Below are 20,176 nucleotides of genomic sequence, written 5' to 3'. Positions count from 1 at the left end.
TTAATATTTTCAGGCAGATGATACTTAATTCTATTTCAATGTCAAAAGTGAAACTTCATCACGGTTTTCTCAGCTCACAACTTGCCTCAATGAAATTAAAACCTACACGGAGTAGAACCCTTTATTAAACTGCAACAAAACTGAACTTCTGCAAACTGGCACTAAAGCACAACATAGTACAGCCCCTATATTCCTTAGACCAATGGTCACATTTCTTACAGAATCCACTATTGCATTTTATGACTCCAGAAGAGCATCTGTCAGCACACACCCAGATGGGGTTGCCCTGTGGTTTCGAAGGCAGAAGTGTGTGTGCAGCCAGTGCCGGAAGATGTGCTGGACACAGCAGCACCATTGCCGCCTGGAGTCACATTCTCCACACAGGCGTTTGTAATATTGTCCGAAACAGAATAAACAGACGGTGTGCTGCGACTCGCATTTTCATGTAAACTTTGATATCCGACCACTTCTTTTTAATTTTGACCACTTGCGACTTTCTGAACTTGAACTATCAAGTGTCTCCGCCATGCTGTATTACTCCAATAATTTCTTTTTTTTGCTTAATCCATTGCTTAAGCCAACAAATACTACCTTTTCCTTGCCCCCACTTTGCATTCGCTGAAATTCTTTTTTCCACATGCTTTTGCCACTGTCTTAATAAAAATAGTCCCTTCGCTTTAGTGTTTTGTTGATTCACATATTCAAATATACAAAATTCAGGGAGGAGTTGGGGTGGGGCTGTAGGTGAATGCATTTGCGTTAAAATTCATGTTGATTAGGATTTATAAAGGGAAAGTGCGTGGAACTTTGCTTATGCACGGTTTTATGTATCTGAATTTTATTGTGTGCACTCACATTTCCAGTTTTGTCCGTACGGCACGTTTTAGTATGAATTCTACACACAGTGTTATACATGAGGCCCGTGCAGTGGATCAGACATTAGTGACAATGGTATAAACAATCTTACAAAACTTAAAACTTCTGAATTTAATCTTGATTCATGAGTGGGTGATATACAAATTAAGGCTGAGAACACATGTAAGATGTAGACTATTATATATTGCTCACCAAAACCAAGATACCAATAAATAAATAAAATTCTGGTTTAAAATGAACAAGAAAAAAAAAAAAAACGGAACAAGGACTACCTACTAAATTTATTAATCACTTACTTCCATATAACAAGATCTTAACAGGAACCTTGTTCAATATAAACAAGACTTAAGGATCAAACACTATTATAAGTATACTAGTCATGTGTTTCTACACAAGGAGATCTTTAAAACAGCTGAGTTCGATTTATGTTGTAAGAAAAACTAAATACATTAGTAAAAGGACTCTGATAAGGTGCACTTGGGAACATCGTAAAAACCCTCTGTCCAAGTGATTGTGGACTCAAGATTAATGCTTAGTGTTGAGAATGCGGCAGTTACTGGGATTACTTTTCATCTGGAACCTTAAACTTCCAACCAGGTGACTATACTTAAAACCTTTATTACAGTGTTTGGAAAGTTACTGTTTTGAAATTGAAGTGGTATCTCGTATTATCTATATATATATATAAAATCCCTATGTGCATCCAGGTGTCCTTGTGTGGGTGTCTTCTGATGAAGTGCGCATGCGCGGGGCACGGTGCGATGCGCGATATTACTGTCAGAGAAAGTTAGAGGCGTTTTACGGAAATACAAGCCAGTATTACTGCGAGAGGAAATTAAAGGTACACAATACAGTGATGCATATTACAGCCACATACAAGCCAGTATTACTGTCAGAGGAGATTAAAGGCATATTACCGACGCGCACGCCTGTATTACCGCCAGAGAAAATTAAAGGTATATTACGGACGTACAAGCCAGCGGACGTACAAGACAGTATCCTTCAATAAGGGCGCGCACAGGCATCCTTCAATAAGAGCGAGCCTCAAAAGGGCGACCTCAATTGGGCGCAGCGAATAAAGGCGCGCGTAAATAAAGATCTTTGTTGCTCTTCACATATTCCAGAGCCATTTGAACTAAATTATCTATGAACGCCTTTATTCGCCACGCTCAATTGAGGTCGCCCTTTTGAAGCTTGCCTTTTTGTGCGCGTCCTTACTGAATAGAGCCGTACAAGACAGTATTACTGTCACAGAAAATTAAAGACACACAATACACGGTGGCAGCCCACGAAGAACGGTCAGCTCAGCAAGTAAACATCAACAAAAGAAAGGCTGAAAGAAAGAAAAATACGACCAACAAAAAGAATGAGGTCAAAGTCCCTTGCCATTTAATATAGACTGTTCCTACTAATGTTTATGCACTACTGTTCTAGCGCCCGTTATTATAACGGGCTAAATGACTAGTCTTGTATAATTGGGTGTTGATGGTTTACTTGTAATTCTATATGTTTTCATGTTCTCTTAACTTAAGCCGTGCTGGGGTACATTATTTCTGGGTTAGAAACTAAATTGCTGTATAACTTTTGCCTTCCATTATAGACAGCTCCTTACCTTTTCTCCTTCATTAAAACACCTTCCTGGAGTCATAATATGTTAAGATCAGGTGCCAGGATAGTGTTACAACACAACAGTAAGTGACTGAAATAGCAAAATAAGCTGCACTATAAACCCTTATTCTAAAGTGCTACCAATCTTTGGTCCTTGATTTTTACTCACTTTCTCTTTTAAAATAAGAAATTCTAAAACTATAAAGAGCTAAAATGTCATTAGAACAGAACAATGTGCAAAGGAAGTCAAAACTTGCACCTTAATAAAGACATTAAAGAGAAAGTTGACAAATTTCAAAAAGAGAGAAAAGAAAAAGCACTCTAAAATCAAGTTAACCTATTCAACCATCCATTTATGAAGTATGCATATAATATACTCACGAAAGTCCAGAAATACTGCTGATGGGTGCTCCAGATCTTTGTCTCTGAAGCCTTGTGCCAAGGCCATATTTTTCCTTTAAAATAAATCCAGAATTATAAATAAACATTTGAATGCAGGATAGAACATGCAGAGAGAATAAGATCAGAATAGCAAAACTACTGGAATTCCTAGAAACTGGGAATCTACACGAAGAACAACAATCCTGGAAATTGGGATACTACACAAAGTACAGCAAATGAACCAAAAATAAATAAAAGCACAAACATCCAGACAAACTCCATTAGATAAGATGACCAAGAAAATCATATTATTACAAAGTAGTACGAAAGACAGTTTCACAAAGCATTGCCTAAAGGGAGAGAGATCTATTAACAATGCAGTGGTCTGTGCACAGCAGTATCAGTTTGCTTGCATATACGGATTTATTAAAGGCTTGACTTCCACAGGTTTATGCATTGTTTAAAAATACATATAAATATCTATGCCTCCACACTTATTGCTAGGCTTTGTGTTTTATTGTAAATTTTATGTTTATTACCAAACATTATTTGTGCATTAAGAATTTTATATTTAAAAATATAAATAGCATTCTAAGCATATCATTTGGAAACATACTATATAAAAGTGAATATAATTAATTCAATGTTAATTCTAAAATTATCATATACCCCACTGTCTAACCCAATGCACTGTGAATTACAGTACATCTAACCCATGGTGGTTTGCTCCAACATCACTTTACCTTGTTAGCAATTTTAAATCCAAGACATCCAAGTGGTTTCCCATCTAGCATAATTTACTTCTGCAAGTAAAATGAATTCACACTTAGTTAGGTCCATAAATATTTGAACAGAGACAACTTTTTTCTAATTTTGGCTCTGTACATTACCACAATGAATTTTAAATGAAACAACTCAGAGGCCTGCTGTAGCTGTAGTAAAGGCCTGGCAGAGCATTAAAAAGGAGGAAACCCAGCATCTGGTGATGTCCATGAGTTCAAGACTTCAGGCTGTCATTGCCAACAAAGGGTTTCCAACCAAGTATTAGAAATTAACATTTTATTTCCAGTTATTTAATTTGTCCAATTACTTTCGAGCCCCTGAAATGAAGGGATTGTGTTAAAAAAATGCTTTAGTTGCCTCACATTTTTATGCAATCGTTTTGTTCACCCCACTAAATTAAAGATGAAAGTCTGCATCTGAGCTGTTTCATTTAAAATTCATTGTAGTAAAGTACAGAACCAAAATTAGAAAAAAGTTGTCTCTGTCCAAATATTTATGGACCTAACTGTACATGAGGAAAGGTATGGAGGACCTTGTCAAAGCTGTTCTCACAATAGGTTGGGAAAGGATGACCTCAACAGGAATGATAAGGAGAAGTGGAAAGAAACTACACAATGCCTCTGTTTCAGGAGGCAGAACCAGAAGAAGTGTCTGGGTTTAGATGTAATTCTATGACTAAGATCATCAAGTGGACTGAATACCATGTTAATGGCAAGGTAATGGAGGTGGATAATAAGTGGCTAGAAACTGTGTATGGGTTCACCTGTCAAGAGTCCAGTCTTCAATTAAAAAAATGGACTCCCATGACACTATAGTTTCCTGTTTATGATGTGTGCTGATTATTCTCTAAGTTCATATTTATCAATATGAATAATTTGCACATTTTGAACAAACAAGTATTTAACTGACATGTGGGAGTGAAGAAATAGTGAAGCAAAGGGAAGGGTTGACATTACTGGTAGAAAGTGAGGTTCCTGAGGCTTTCTTAACTATCCCTGCTGCTTTATATTTAGTTCTGCTAAATTTAAAAATTGTCTATCCATGATTTTGTTTGCCTCAAATGCATCTTTGTAATATAAGCACACTCTGTTAAGAAATTATTAAACTGAATAAATCAAAAGAGATAACAGAATTTAAACAGCCCACCGGTAGGGAAACAATGCTCTTGGAAAATTTCATCACAAATGCACAAACAAATTTCCAAATGACTTAATGAATGTATTTTATAATTTAAATGCTTTGTTCTTCTACAGACACCTGACAACTGAATAAATAAATTCAATGCTTTTACTGTATTATACGTGATATTTCTAACTGCTAGCAAAGGTAAACTGTTCCGAGCTTCTCTTCCTTTTCTGGTTTAGTTGTTTCTTACTAAAGCTGTGGTACAGCAAACTGAAAATTATGAACATTTGTCTTGTATATATGCAATCAAAAAAGTTTAATTTCTGGGATTTTGGGCATAACTTTACATACAGAATGTGTTGTTTATATTACATTTGCATGTGTCTTTTAAACCTCCTGAAAATAATTGAGGTCTGCACCACAGAGGTATATAGATATCACAAAAGGCTGCATTATCAAAGAAATGAGCAGGTTCAAAATTTCCGCCTGCTTATACAATAAACTCATATCAGAATAAGGATTACAATAATTTATGATACAAGGTTTTTGAGAATACCCTGTTCTGAATCATCATCTTCAGTTACAAGGGCCAATGAAAGCAGAGAGTTACCTTGCAGTCCGACAGCGGTAGCATACTTTGTACGATTCTTACTTTAAATTTTGCGCCATGGGTGTCCTCGGATATAAAAATAATCTTGAACTTACTGTGAAGATGCTTCAGTGGTTAAGGAATGATAGAACAGCCACTGTACTGACTAAAACTGGATGTGATTATACATACAAATGAAAGACTGTGTAAGAAACATGTAATGCAGGTGTTGCATCAATCTTCCTCTGCAATGTGTACAATATACGGTAGACTCTCTGTATTCATGGGTAATACATTCCATGCCCCCCTCACAGATACCAAAATATGTGAATGCTCAAGCCCCTTATATAAAATGACACAGTACTTGCATATAACTATGCAACAATTTAAAGGTTTAACAGTTAAATGGTTTTACAGAGGAGTCTGATTTCAGTTTAAATTTTGAGTTAGGGCTTATTTAGTCTTCTCTGTTTGACTGTCTTTATTTTCCAGAATATGTCTATGCCTTGTGTTTTGTTAATAGCTGCAGTACTGTGGGTACTGTGAAGATGGAAACCGTTTCGCACCTTGGCAACTGATGATGCTCAGAAGCCATGGTAGAATAGGTGAGTGAGAAAAGAGCTTTCTATTTATAAAGGTGGTAAATGCCAGGAAACTGGATCAACTGATATACAGAGTAGAGCAAGGGTGCTTTGTGTGAGCACAGCTAGTCAAATGAAGAGCAGTATGGTGGCTATGTAATTGGCTGCCATATAGGAGCTGTAAGCTTACTTCTATGAGCCATTTTATTTAACAGGGTATGCCTACAGATCATTTCATTTGCGTGGATTCAATGTTGGGCTTGGCGCATGGCAAGCTCACAATTTGTATTTTGGAAATTTCTGGATGGCCCCCAAATGTTTTTAATCCATTGTTAGTTGAATACAGTAATCCCTCCTCCATCGCGGGGGTTGCGTTCCAGAGCCACCCGCGAAATAGGAAAATCCGCGAAGTAGAAACCATATGTTTATATGGTTATTTTTAGAATGTCATGCTTGGGTCACAGATTTGCGCAGAAACACAGGAGGTTGTAGAGAGACAGGAACGTTATTCAAACACTGCAAACAAACATTTGTCTCTTTTTCAAAAGTTTAAACTGTGCTCCATGACAAGACAGAGATGACAGTTCTGTCTCACAATTAAAAGAATGCAAACATATCTTCCTTTTCAAAGGAGTGCAAAGCAAGCAGTCAAAAAAAAAATCAATAGGGCTTTTTGGCTTTTAAGTATGCGAAGCACCGCCGGTACAAAGCTGTCGAAGGCGGCAGCTCACACCCCCTCCGTCAGGATCAGAGAGAGAGAGAGAGAGAGAGCCACAGAAAAACAAACAGTCAAAAATCAATACGTGCCCTTTGAGCTTTTAAGTATGCGAAGCTCCGTGCAGCCTGTCCTTCAGGAAGCAGCTGCACACAGCCCCCCTGCTCACACCCCCCTACGTCAGCGCAAGAGAGAGAGACAGAGAGAAAGTAAGCTGGGTAGCTTCTCAGCCATCTGCCAATAGCGTTCCTTGTATGAAATCAACTGGGCAAACCAACTGAGGAAGCATGTACCAGAAATTAAAAGACCCATTGTCCGCAGAAACCCGCGAAGCAGCGAAAAATCCGCGATATACATTTAAATATGCTTACATATAAAATCCGCGATGGAGTGAAGCCGCGAAAGGCGAAGCGCGATATAGCGAGGGATCACTGTACTCTGATATGAAATCTGTGGATACAGACGGCCGTCTATACATTTTAACAAACATACATACAGTATGATACTGTTTTTAGTAAGTACTATTCTACCTTTAAACACAATGAACATTATGTAATTTGCCATAGTGTACTGTATAGTACAAGTACAATAGCTTAGTATTCATTCTGGTAATCTATTCAGCCATCTCTTACTTGTAATAAATGGTTTGGTCTTGCTCTTTTCAGTGGATCCTTTGCTCGAATCTTCAAACAGGTGCAATGCTTCCTGATGCAACCTGTTACTGCCAACCAGAACATACCGTCTGTTCATGTCTTTGAGTCACAAATGTAATGCTTTGTCCAAATATTTATCATGCACTTGGGATTTAACTTTACCATTTTAAGGAGCATAAGCAACACTAGCACAAATTTCATATTTCTTTTGTATCACTTCACAACCTGACGATTTGTTCTTGATGTACACTTCCTGGCAACTTCAGCTTATGAAATTTTATATTTCAATACTACGTCCAAGAATTTTGATTTTCCCACTTAAAGAAGAACTTCACACCTTCTCTTATGTTTAGCAAAATTGCCAGCTTCACTGCTTTTACGTGGCTTTGGGGCCATATTAAGCTAAATAAAAGTTATACTTAAAGTGATACCACAAGCCTGGATAACTTACACTGCACATGCTATAGCGTGACTAATGCTGAGAGAGGAGCTTGGCTGGGTTGCTGGAGCGGCTAAAGGGACAAAAAAAGTGAACAATGGGATCATTCTTTATGGAAGCAATCTAACAACATTCAGCCAGGTGGATGTGTGTTTAATTCAATAGAGTGAAGTTTCATTTTTGGATATTTTTTTTTTTTTTTTTTTTTTTTTAATTATTTTCAAACCACAGATAACTGAGTCCGTGGTTGGAGTATCCACAGTTGAGGGGTAAACACTGTACACACAAAAGGATAAAACTATTCAGAACTACTGAGACTAATGTTTGTTCTTCAAGCATAAGAACTATGATATAAAATCTCTACTGATGCTGCTTTTGCTGCAACTGCTTGTGTAATGGCTACATGTGCTGCTGCTGCTGCTGCTGCTACTTCTACTTCCAAGTTTGGCCTCTCCTGATGTTCTATTGCAATAAAAGCAGCAGCAGTAGCAAATGGTTCTAATGATTCTTAAATTATGGAGTTCAAAAAACTGAGCCTATTTTTCTCTCACTTACTGAAACCACTGTCACCCCTTCCCTTTTACAGCAGATTTCCACTTGTTCAGTGTGGTATTAATAGTAATATTTGATTTATTTTTCCCTTTTTTTGTTGTTGTTTATGTTAATACTCCACGCATTAAGGGTAAGTAATACATATGAACTTAATTTGTGAGTGTAGTTGTAAAAGTACAGTGTGTAATAGATACAAACAAACTTAATAAGAGCAAATAAAGAAAAAAAATTCTAGTTGGGGAGTGTTTTTATATCTATGATTAACTATTAAAGTAAGTGTGTTAATTCTAATGAGATTCTACTGTATGCTATATTAAGAAGAAAAGGGGTCAATTTTTTTTTTTTTTTGTTCTTTGTTTTGCCTTATACAATTTCTTGTATTAGGAATTTGGTAGTTTTCGCATACCCCTTGGGGTCAGAGCGCAGGTACAGCGCCCCTGGAGCAATTACAGGTTAAGGGCCTTGCTCAAGGGCCCAGCAGAGCAGTGGCCTTTTTTGGCAGTGACGGGGGTTCGAACCGGCAACCTTCGGAATACCAGCGCAGCTCCTTAGCCTTAGAGCCACCACTCCGCCCCCTAAATTGGATTAGGAAAATGGATTAGGATGCACATTTTTCTCCCCATTGAAATGCATTTTCAAGTTATGAGAACTGGCCTTACAAGTGAGTCTGCCTACCCAATATGTAGCTCCACCTCCTTTCTACATTTGACAATACTCGACATACTGTTCTACACCAATATTGTGTTAACACCGTGACTGATCCTATTCCACATTCAAGTCTGATAAGTCCATGCTCATAAGGGTTACCAACTAATGGAAAACATAAATACATAAATAAATAAATAAACAAAAAATGATCTATTAAAATCTGTACAAAAATAAACAAACATACTGTGACTGGCAATTCCCCGATTTTTGTTTTTAATGTCATGTTCATGCTATAGAAGAACCACAGCTTACAAGATAACCAAAGATAATTGTTATTAAAACTAATTTTATAACCATATTTGATGCACTGAAACCCAGGTTTCCTAACTGCAGCCAATGCAAATATTTTAAAGCACACTTACAAATGGATAGAATGCAGATATTCCTTATTTTACATGAATTTTCAAACAATCAGTTTAACTAAACACCACATTTCAAACAAAAAGAACTTTGATGAGCTACAAACACCCAGGATATTATAGAGAAAACGACACTGGTAATTAGTAGGTGTAGGTGTGGGGAGTTTTAAACAGAAAATCAATATTTTTAAGGATGGATTGATTAGGAGGGAAAAGCACATTATTGCAAATGTTATCTCATTTGATTAAATTAGCAAAGGCTGCAAAGCAAAGAATGCAATCAGGTTAGAACACATTGAAAAATATAATTTGTGGGATAAAACAACTCACCACCACGTGAATTGTGTGTTGCTGGGGATTAAAACCAAAAATAGCGGTGTGCATTAGCAAAGAGAAGGGAGAGAGAAACAACAAGGTGAAACAAGACTGATAAAGCAAAATTTTAAGCAGGTGTACCAAATTCTTCATGCACAGCAGCAAAGTCAGCTGTAGGTTTATGAAACAAATGTTAAAACAAAAACACATTCTTAATAACAAGTGCAAACAAAAAGAATAAATAAATAAATAAAACCAGTCAAAGAAGTAAGGATATTCTGTTATTAGTGGTATGGGAACAGCATGCATTTTTAAAGAGTAAAACAAGCCACTGATTTGTTGGATAACACCACAAACAAATTCCAATAAAAATTTACTGAATACATTTATTCATCCTGTATAGCATTATGGGACTACTGTGGTATTAATTAAGGTAACATTAAAACTCAATAAGAAAATACTGAGTAAACTCAAATGTACATAAAAAATCTTACATTTCATGATGTACTATTTGAAGATACTAAAGCATTATGATTTTACAAAGAAAGATCTCTCTTACCGAAAATGCCAGAGGCATGTAGGCACGTCGTCGAGCCAGCTTCTTGCGGTCCCGTTCTACCTTTTCTCTTTGAGCAAGTTGTTGGTAGTACTCAATTAGTTTGCTAATCTGTGCAACAAAAAGATTTAATTTCAAAACTTGTTTCATCCTTAGCATCATATACCTTTCCCACATTAATTATAAGCATGACAAAAGAGCACAGCAAGTATAAACTAATTATGTGTATTGATGTAGCAAACAGTTAAAAGATTTAACGTGAAATTTAGCGATACAAAATAAATGTGCAACATCTTCTGAAATTGTATTTTCTAATGCAGATTATGGTCACAAAAAGCCGATTTTTCTGATTACTGTTTGTACAGAACAGGGAACCAGCCATTCTACCCTGCAAACTGGACTGACAAGTCCAACTGAGACTGCAAGGTTTCAATTTTGAATGAAAAATTGATTAAGCAGATTTAATCTAAAACTTTTTTTTTTTTTTTTACCAGTTGCAGCCCACATAATAAATAACTACATAAATAAAGGAAGCCTGGGGTTTCAATGAGGGAAAAAACTATATTAACATACATGGAAATTAACCATCCTTTGGCACTATAATCCACTACAGAGAATAAGTGTGTGCTTAAACGTGTCTTTCACTCAACAAGAAAACATACATGCTTTCTAACTTTCTATAGCATTTCATTTTATTGTGCATAACATACAGTGCATCCAGAAAGTATTCACAGTGCATCACTTTTTCCACATTTTGTTATGTTACAGCCTTATTCCAAAATGGATTAAATTCATTTTTTTCCCTCAGTATTCTACACACAACACCCCATAATGACAATATGAAAAAAGTTTACTTGAGATTTTTGCAAATTTATTAAAAATAAAAAAACTGAGAAATCACATGTACATAAGTATTCACAGTCTTTGCTCAATACTTTACAATACAATAGTTTATTTTTGTATAGCCCAAAATCACACAGGAAGTGCCGCAATGGGCTTTAACAGGCCCTGCCTCTTGACAGCCCCCCAGCCTTGACTTTGTCGATGCACCTTTGGCAGCAAGTACAGCCTCAAGTCTTTTTGAATATGATGCCACAAGCTTGGCACACCTATCCTTGGCCAGTTTCGCCCATTCCTCTTTGTAGCACCTCTCAAGCTCCATCAGGTTGGATGGGAAGCGTCGGTGCACAGCCATTTTAAGATCTCTCCAGAGATGTTCAATCGGATTCAAGTCTGGGCTCTAGCTGGGCCACTCAAGGACATTCACAGAGTTGTCCTGAAGCCACTCCTTTGATATTGTGGCTGTGTGCATAGGGTCGTTGTCGTGCTGAAAGATGAACCGTCGCACCTGTCTGAGGGCAAGAGCGCTCTGGAGCAGGTTTTCATCCAGGATGTCTCTGTACATTGCTGCAGTCATATTTCCCTTTATCCTGACTAGTCTCCCAGTCCCTGCCGCTGAAAAACATCCCCACAGTATGATGCTGCCACCACCATGCTTCACTGTAGGGATGGTATTGGCCTGGTGATGAGCTGTGCCTGGTTTCCTCCAAATGTGACGCCTAGCATTCACACCAAAGAGTTCAATCTTTGTCTCATCAGACCAGAGAATTTTCTTCTCATGGTCCGAGAGTCCTTCAGGTGCCTTTTGGCAAACTCCAGGCGGGCTGCTGGCTACTCTACCATACAGGCCTGATTGGTGGATTGCTGCAGAGATGGTTGTCCTTCTGGAAGGTTCTCCTCTTTCCACAGAGGACCTCTGGAGCTCTGACAGAGTGACCATCGGGTTCTTGGTCACCTCCCTGACTAAGGCCCTTCTCCCCCGATCGCTCAGTTTAGATGGCCGGCCAGCTCTAGGAAGAGTCCTGGTGGTTTCGATCTTCTTCCACTTACGGATGATGGAGGCCACTGTGCTCAATGGGACCTTCAAAGCAGCAGAAATTTTTCTGTAACCTTCCCCAGATATGTGCCTCGAGACAATCCTGTCTTGGAGGTCTACAGACAATTCCTTTGACTTCATGCTTGGTTTGTGCTCTGACATGAACTGTCAACTGTGGGACCTTATATAGACAGGTGTGTGCCTTTCCAAATCATGTCCAATCAACTGAATTTACCACAGGTGGACTTCAATTAAGCTGCAGAAACATCTCAAGGATGATCAGGGGAAACAGGATGCACCTCAGCTCAATTTTGAGCTTCATGGCAAAGGCTGTGAATACTTATTTACATGTGCTTTCTCAATTTTTTTATTTTTAATAAATTTGCAAAAATCTCAAGTAAACTTTTTTCACGTTGTCATTATGGGGTGTTGTGTGTAGAATTCTGAGGGAAAAAATGAATTTAATCCATTTTGGAATAAGGCTGTGACATAAAATGTGGAAAAAGTGATGCGCTGTGAATGCTTTCCGGATGCACTGTAAGCGACAATAAACCTGATGAGATAACTGATTATACTACTTTTAGTTTTTGATCAGTGCATAAGCTTGCATTTTTGAAAAAGCCAACATTGTTGTCCATCTGCACTTTCTGATTAAGTTCACAATACCAATCAACAATCAGTGCTAAATTGTTTTTGAATTTAGGAAAAGAAATATAAAAAGTAAAATAAAATGATTTAGTGAAAAAAACAAAACCGCTTATTAACTGTTAGAGCAAAGCCACAACTGAAGAGAATGAAGCACAATTTCATCTATAGCTGATGGAGAGGTTGTTCTTTAGAATGTGGTAAGAAGAGAACAGGATAGTACTTTTGAGTGAGTAAAAGTAATTAAGTTTTGTTTTTTTTTTGTTGATAGACATTTATTCAAATCCACTGTATACTGAGGCAGTACTAATTTTAGGCTTTCATGTTAATGGAGTCAAGCTTTTCAATCAACTTTAAATTACCATTGTAACATTATCAACTATATCTATTGGTAACGCAATTTAATACAGTGTACTGCCGCAATCTTTCACACCAGCACCACAAAGGACTATATTTAGCATGTTTACCTGTAAACAGCTCAAGTGAGCAAATACTGTTAGCTCCTTGGAAAAAAAAATGCAAATGTTTTATACAGAAAAGTACTTTGTGACGCAGTAATTCTGATACATCCGATTAATCAACGGTATTATAATTCAGGCCCACTGACTTAGAAAATTTCCTGGCCGATTCTTGTTAACAATCATGCTACAAAGTTTCTTCAAATTATTTAATTTGGATTGGGATCAATTTAAAGAAGCAACTTAGTTCAATCAAGTGAAAGGCAGCAAGTATATACACACACAAGAATTTTCTCATTTCCCCCCCGATTTAAATTTTACATACTTATCACACTGGCAAAATTTAAATGCAACTAATTCGGATTTTGATTGCTACTCTGAATACTTATTTCAAATCAAGGGGAGAGTACAGTAGTATAACTGAGAAATTAAAGTAAGGGCAACTCCAGAGGATGGCACTGTTTACATTATTAAATTTATAATTACTTCATACACTACTAATGAGTCTTAAATCATTCCAGTGCACTTAATTACTACAAATTTTCACAAAAACTCTATATTCACAATCATAAAGTAACATCATCTACAGAGGGACTAAGCCGAAACAATCCACGTTGATTTGCTCTTAAATGATCATTTGATTAATTGAAGGAAAAAAGCTGTACCATCCACGTAACAAAGTAACTCCTTAATCACTCAACCAATGAACCAAATTTAAACAACAGGTTAAATTAAACTGGACACACCTAAGCTTGATTGTTTCCAGCCAAACTGAATCTAAACATCACTTAAATACAGGATGGTACAAGAAAATGGTAAATTTTGGAACTAGGTGTTGGTGACCCTGAGGCATCAGCAGTTGTTTGGGACCAATGCGACCTCGTTTAGAACCCTTTGCCATTAGTTATAATGGAGCAGAGTAATAATGCGTAGTGAGTGTTCATTGTGAAAGCCTTCTATAAGAATGGTGATAGTGTGACTGACTGCTGCGCAAAGAGTATATTGGCATCATTAACAGTTAGGAAGTCATGATCGTGTCCCATCTGCTCATGCAATTACAACATGGGTGCGTAATTTCAAAGAAACGGGTTTAGCCTTAAAACAAGAAAAAAAAAAAAGTCCCCAGGTGGTGTTCAAACGGCCTGCACAACATAGAATACAGAGGCTGTTTTGAGTAGCCATCTTGAGCCGCTCCGTTCAACAACATGCATCATCACTACAGTTGGGACAACAAAGCATGCAAAGAATACTGCACAAGCTGAAGTCCCACCCCTATAATTGCAGATTGTGCAGGAACTCCAACCCAATGACCATGCTTTGCATCAACAGTTTTGCAAACAATTGTTGGCTAAAGTAAACAAGGGCGCTAATTTCATTAACAACTTGTGGATGTTGGACAAAGCTCATTTTCACGTTAACGGCTAGGTTAAACAGAATTTCCGTTACTGGGCACAGGAAAATTCTTTTGAGCGTCCACTACACAGCGCCAAGGTTACAGTATGGTGTGCGGAGTCATTGCATGGAGGGTATTGCAATCACGGGTATATCCGATCGGTAAGTTGCTATGTTTGAAACAGTTTTTGTGAGGAGGTTGCAAAACTTCACACATCTGAATATCGAAAAACATATGGATTCAACAGGATGGAGCCACTTCGCATACTGCCAGACAATCAATGACAGCTATTTAACGATTGTTTGGAACGTGCATCATTTCACGCAACGGTGACATTCCGCTGCCTCCAAGATCACCAGATCTCACTAATTTCTTTCCTTTAGAAACATCTTAAAAGCCAAAAATACTGCACACATCCTGCAACCATTGCTTTTAGTTGAGATATTTTGTCTATTCCTGCTTACGTTGCGTCTACCAAGTGTTGAAATTATGGGGGCAATTCCTTCTTCACATGAATGACTGGGATGTTATAGAACTATCTTCGATAAAGAAAGTAATGTTTTAAAAAAATATAATGGTTGCTCATTCAGTTTCCATTTCTCTAATATTACATTTTGTTTAAATGGCATTGTATGAAATATTAAAAAGCAGAGGGTATTAGGAAGCGTACTGTGGGGGTACTGTGTAGGATGCAAATCCTAGGTAATGACATAAATCACAGTTGTGCATACCTATAATTCTGCCATTGTTCCATGCTATTGACACCCACTGCTACAATGTATGCCACAGGAGATCTATGTGCAATTTCCTGTTTAAAGCACACATTCAGACTGTGTAGTGCTTGTTTGGAAATATAACGGGCAATTACCACAGGCAAAAGGAAATCGGTTGGGATTGGAACATATTGGCATTATATTCTGGCTAGTTAAGTGAGAGGCAATTATTAAAATTGCTATGGAATTTACACTTTGTCGAGGTAGCACACTTGGTGTACAGTAATCCCTCGCTATATCGCGCTTCGATTTTCGCGGCTTCACTCTATCGCGGATTTCATATGTAAGCATACTTAAATATGTATTGCGGATTTTTTGGGGGTTCACGGATTTCTGCGGACAATGGGTCTTTTAATTTCTGGTACATGCTTCATACAAGGGTATGGTACAGTTGATTTCATACAAGGGACGCTATTGGCAGATGGCTGAGAAGCTACCCAACCACATCGCGTATTACGTATTAAATAAAATTCCTCAAATATATTGGGGTGCGAATAGCCCCCATGCTCACTAGAGGATACAGCCGCACCTCAAAAAACGCTGAAAGATTACCTTCACATTGCTGCCATCCTTGCTGGGCATACATATGGCCGCTTTGTTAAGCGATATGCTTCCCAAACGGTGCTTCGCATACTTAAAAGATCAAACAGCACGTATTGATTTTTGATTGTTTACTTTTCTCTCTCTCTCTTGCTCTGACATTCTCTGCTCCTGACGGAGTGGGTGTGAGCAGGGGCGCTGTTCGCACTCCTAGACAATACGGACACTCGTCTAAAAATGCTGAAAGATTACCTTCACGTTGCTCCTTTCTGTGCAGCTGCTTTGTCAAGCGACATGCTTCCTGCACGGTGCTTCGCATACATAAAAGCTCGAAGGGCACGTATTGATTTTTGATTGTTTGCTTTTCTCTGTCTCTCTCTCTCTCTCTGATATTCTCTGCTCCTGACGGAGGGGGTGTGAGCAGAGGGACTGTTCGCACACTGGCCTAGAGGGTACGGACGCTCCTCTAAAAAATGCTGAAAGACTACCTTTACATTGTACATCCTTGCAGCTGCATTGTCCGGCGGTGCTTCGCATACTTAAAAGCCAAACAGCCCTATTGATTTTTGTTTGCTTTTTTCTCTCTCTCTCTCTGACATTCTCTGCTCCTGATGCGCACTCCTTTGAAGAGGAAGATATGTTTGCATTCTTTTAATTGTGTGACGGAACTGTCCTCTATGTCTTATCATGGAGCATGTTTAAACTTTTGAAAAAGAGACAAATGTTTGTTTGCAATGTTTGAATAAAGTTCCTGTCTCTCTACAACCTCCTGTGTTTCTGTGCAAATCTGTGACCCAAGCATGACAATATAAAAATAACCATATAAACATATGGTTTCTACTTCGCGGATTTTCACCTTTCGTGGGGGGTTCTGGAACACAACCCCCAGCGATGGAGGAGGGATTACTGTAAACAGAAATCTTTATATTGAGCCACTGTATCACAGAGTACATCGTGTTTTTTGTGAATAACATAGACCCCACAAAGACAGTGTGCCGTTTACCCGGCAACATGCCATGGATCACAAAAGACTTGAAAGCCCTACTGAATATGAAGAAGAGAGCCTTCATATATGGAGAGAAGGATGAAACCAAGGGGGTGCAGTCAGAACTGAAGCAGCAGCTCCTTGAGGGGAAAGCCCATTACTGAGACAAAGTTGCTGTAACTTGTGCTCAAAATGACAGGATGATGACTATCACTGGCTACAAGCACGTTGTAAAACATGCAGAGGAAGAGGGAACAAGAACAGAGTTAATGAACTGAATCAGTTTTTCAACAAGTTTGAATCATTCTTGTCACTATAGTTCTTTCCCAACAATGCTAGGCTCTGTGTGCAAGTTGAGAAGGTTCTGAAATCTCAACTGCCATCTGCACCCTGCACGATCTTCTCCTACAAAAACATTACACCTCTGGTCTCCAGCCACCCCTCCACACCCTGGACTGTGTCTCGCTGCTGATCGAGTGAGGAGAGAGCTGGGAAGACTCTGCATAAACAAGGCTTCAGGGCCCAGAGTGCTGAAAACATGTGTCAGGCAGCTCTGTGGGGTCCTTCAATACCTGTTCTCCCTTTCCACAAATCTATAGAAGGTTCCACAGCTGTGAAGAAAAATCCTGTGTGGTCCCAGTGCCAAAGAAAGGACTTCAGGCCAGTTGCTCTTACTTCATAGATCATGAAAATAGATCATGAAAACCCTTGATACGCTGGATCTAAAATAGCTACAACCCCTTGTCTGGGAACATCTGGATCCTCTGTAGTTTGCCTATCAGACATATACAGGTATGGAGGATGCTCTCATCTACATACTCCACAGAGCCTACTCCCAACACAGTCAAGATAATGTTCTTTGACTTTCCCATTGCCTTTTAACACCATTATGAACCACCAAATGGGGGAAAAGTTCATGACACAGCAAAAATCTGTGGGATCATTGACTACGTGACCAACAGACAGCAGTTTGTGAGGCGGAGAGACTGCGTGACAGAAATGGTGATGTGTAATACTGGAGCATCTCAGTGAACTACCCTGTCTCTCTCTCTGTTTACTTTCTATACAAGAGACTTCCAGCAAAATACCAGGGCCCACCATCTACAGAAATTTTCAGATGACTCATCGATCACAGGCTACATTAATAAAGGAAATTAGTTCAGAGTATGGTAAAGTTGTGGAGGACTGTGTCTTGTGGTGTAATGACAACAGCTTGCAACTCAACATCAGCAAGCCAAAAAAAACTTGCGGTGGACTTCAGGCATGCCAAGAAACCTCTGAGAACAGTCACCATTCAGGGGGAGGACAAGGAAGTGGTACAAAGCTACAAGTACCCGGGGATCACAAACAACAAACTAGACTGGTTTGACAACACAATGGCACTGTACAGTAATCCCTCCTCCATCGCGGGGGTTGCGTTCCAGAGCCACCCGCGAAATAAGAAAATCCGCGAAGTAGAAACCATATGTTTATATGGTTATTTTTATATCGTCATGCTTGGGTCACAGATTTGCGCAGAAACAGGAGGTTGTAGAGAGACAGGAACGTTATTCAAACACTGCAAACAAACATTTGTCTCTTTTTCAAAAGTTTAAACTGTGCTGCATGACAAGACAGAGATGACAGTTCCGTCTCACAATTAAAAGAATGCAAACATATCTTCCTTTTCAAAGGAGTGCGTGTCAGGAGCACAGAATGTCACATAGATAGAGAAAACAATCTCTGGCAAACAAATCAATAGGGCTGTTTGGCTTAAGTATGCGAAGCACCGTGGCACAAAGCTGTTGAAGGCGGCAGCTCACACCCCCTCAGTCAGGAGCAGACAAAGAGAGAGAGAGAGAGATAGAGAGAGACAGAGTTTGTTTTTCAAGCAAAAATCAATACGTGCCCTTCGAGCTTTTAATAATGAGAAGCACCGTGCAGCTGCACAAAAGATAGCAACGTGAAGATAATCTTTCAGCATTTTTAGACGAGCGTCCGTATCGTCTAGGTGTGCGAACAGCCCCCCTGCTCAATCCCCCTACGTCAGGATCACAGAAAGTCAGCGCAAGAGAAAGAGAAAAGTAAGCTGGGTAGCTTCTCAGCCATCTGCCAATAGCGTCCCTTGTATGAAATCAACTGGGCAAACCAACTGAGGAAGCATGTACCAGAAATTAAAAGACCCATTGTCCGCAGAAACCCGCAAAGCAGCGAAAAATCCGCGATATATGTTTAAATATGCTTACATATAAAATCCGCGATGGAGTGAAGCCACGAAAGGCGAAGCGCGATATAGCGAGGGATTACTGTACTTGCTAAGATGACTCGGGTCTTTGAATTGTGCAGCAAGCTAGCATAGTATTCAGTGTGGTTTTCTATGCTTCATTCTCCTGGGGAAGCAACCTGAGCTCAAAAGAAGAACAATGCCTGAATAAACTTCTCAGGAAACCCTGCTCCATTACAGGGAGAATCACAGACACACTGGAAGCTGGATGATGGCAAAATTGGATGTCATCATGAAAAACAAACACCCTAAGAGGTGGTTTTTTGGAGCACTTTTAGCCATAGATTAATTCCACCACAGTATCCTAAAAAAGCACCCCTGGCGGTTCTTTTCTGCCCAATGCTATCAGGTAATTCAATGCTTCTACCCGATATACTTGTTTTATTTTTATTTATTGATTGATTGGCTGTATCATTTGTCCTGCGAGTCTATATCATTGTTTTTTATGTTTCTGTTGCTTTATGCATCAGAATTTCCTCATGGGATTAATTGAAGTCTATCTAATTAGGAACTAGTCAATTTAAAAAAAGAAGCAATGAATTCTTAACATTAAATACCATTATTTGATTTTTCAAGTTATATTTAAATTTATTCATTATTCTTTGCAATCTTTATATGGTAAGAAATTAAGGAGTAGGCTACATAAACTTGGCAAATATAATTTCACTCTCAATTGCACTTTGAATCAATATATAGTACATAATTTATACTGCTAGTCCTTCTGTGCGTTACCCTCCTATATCTTTGGGAATATTTTTAAATGAAAAATTGTCACTGAAGACCAAAAATTAATGATTAATTAATAATGAAATTTGATAACTCAAAACCTCAAAGCTGCAATAGTGATGTTAAAGATATACCTTACTGTAGTCAAGGATCAGTAGAAAGAGGAAATAAAAGTGAAAAAAAAAATAAACTAAAACAAAAACATCCCACCAACACAACTCTGGTCCCAAAATAGCACATCATTGTGCAATACTTTTTGGGTAAAATATCTGATAAC

General features: G+C 38.5%; 1 protein-coding gene across 2 annotated transcripts in view; it reads right to left on the bottom strand.

Moving 5' to 3' along the window:
- Positions 1-20,176, bottom strand: part of dctn4 (dynactin 4) — a 64,414-nt gene that overhangs the window by 27,722 nt on the left and 16,516 nt on the right. For both annotated transcript variants that reach the window (XM_028813715.1, XM_051934155.1), the window contains 2 exons: positions 10,244-10,351; positions 2,866-2,939 (listed from right to left, as the gene is read on the bottom strand). In XM_028813715.1, the coding sequence (XP_028669548.1) occupies positions 2,866-2,939; positions 10,244-10,351 (182 nt within the window). The remainder of the gene's footprint in view (positions 1-2,865; positions 2,940-10,243; positions 10,352-20,176) is intronic.

Source organism: Erpetoichthys calabaricus, chromosome 11, assembly GCF_900747795.2.
Source record: "Erpetoichthys calabaricus chromosome 11, fErpCal1.3, whole genome shotgun sequence".
In the NCBI taxonomy this organism is placed as follows: domain Eukaryota; kingdom Metazoa; phylum Chordata; class Cladistia; order Polypteriformes; family Polypteridae; genus Erpetoichthys; species Erpetoichthys calabaricus.
Note: the sequence above shows the minus strand (reverse complement) of the source record. Positions and strands in the feature narration are given on the sequence as shown.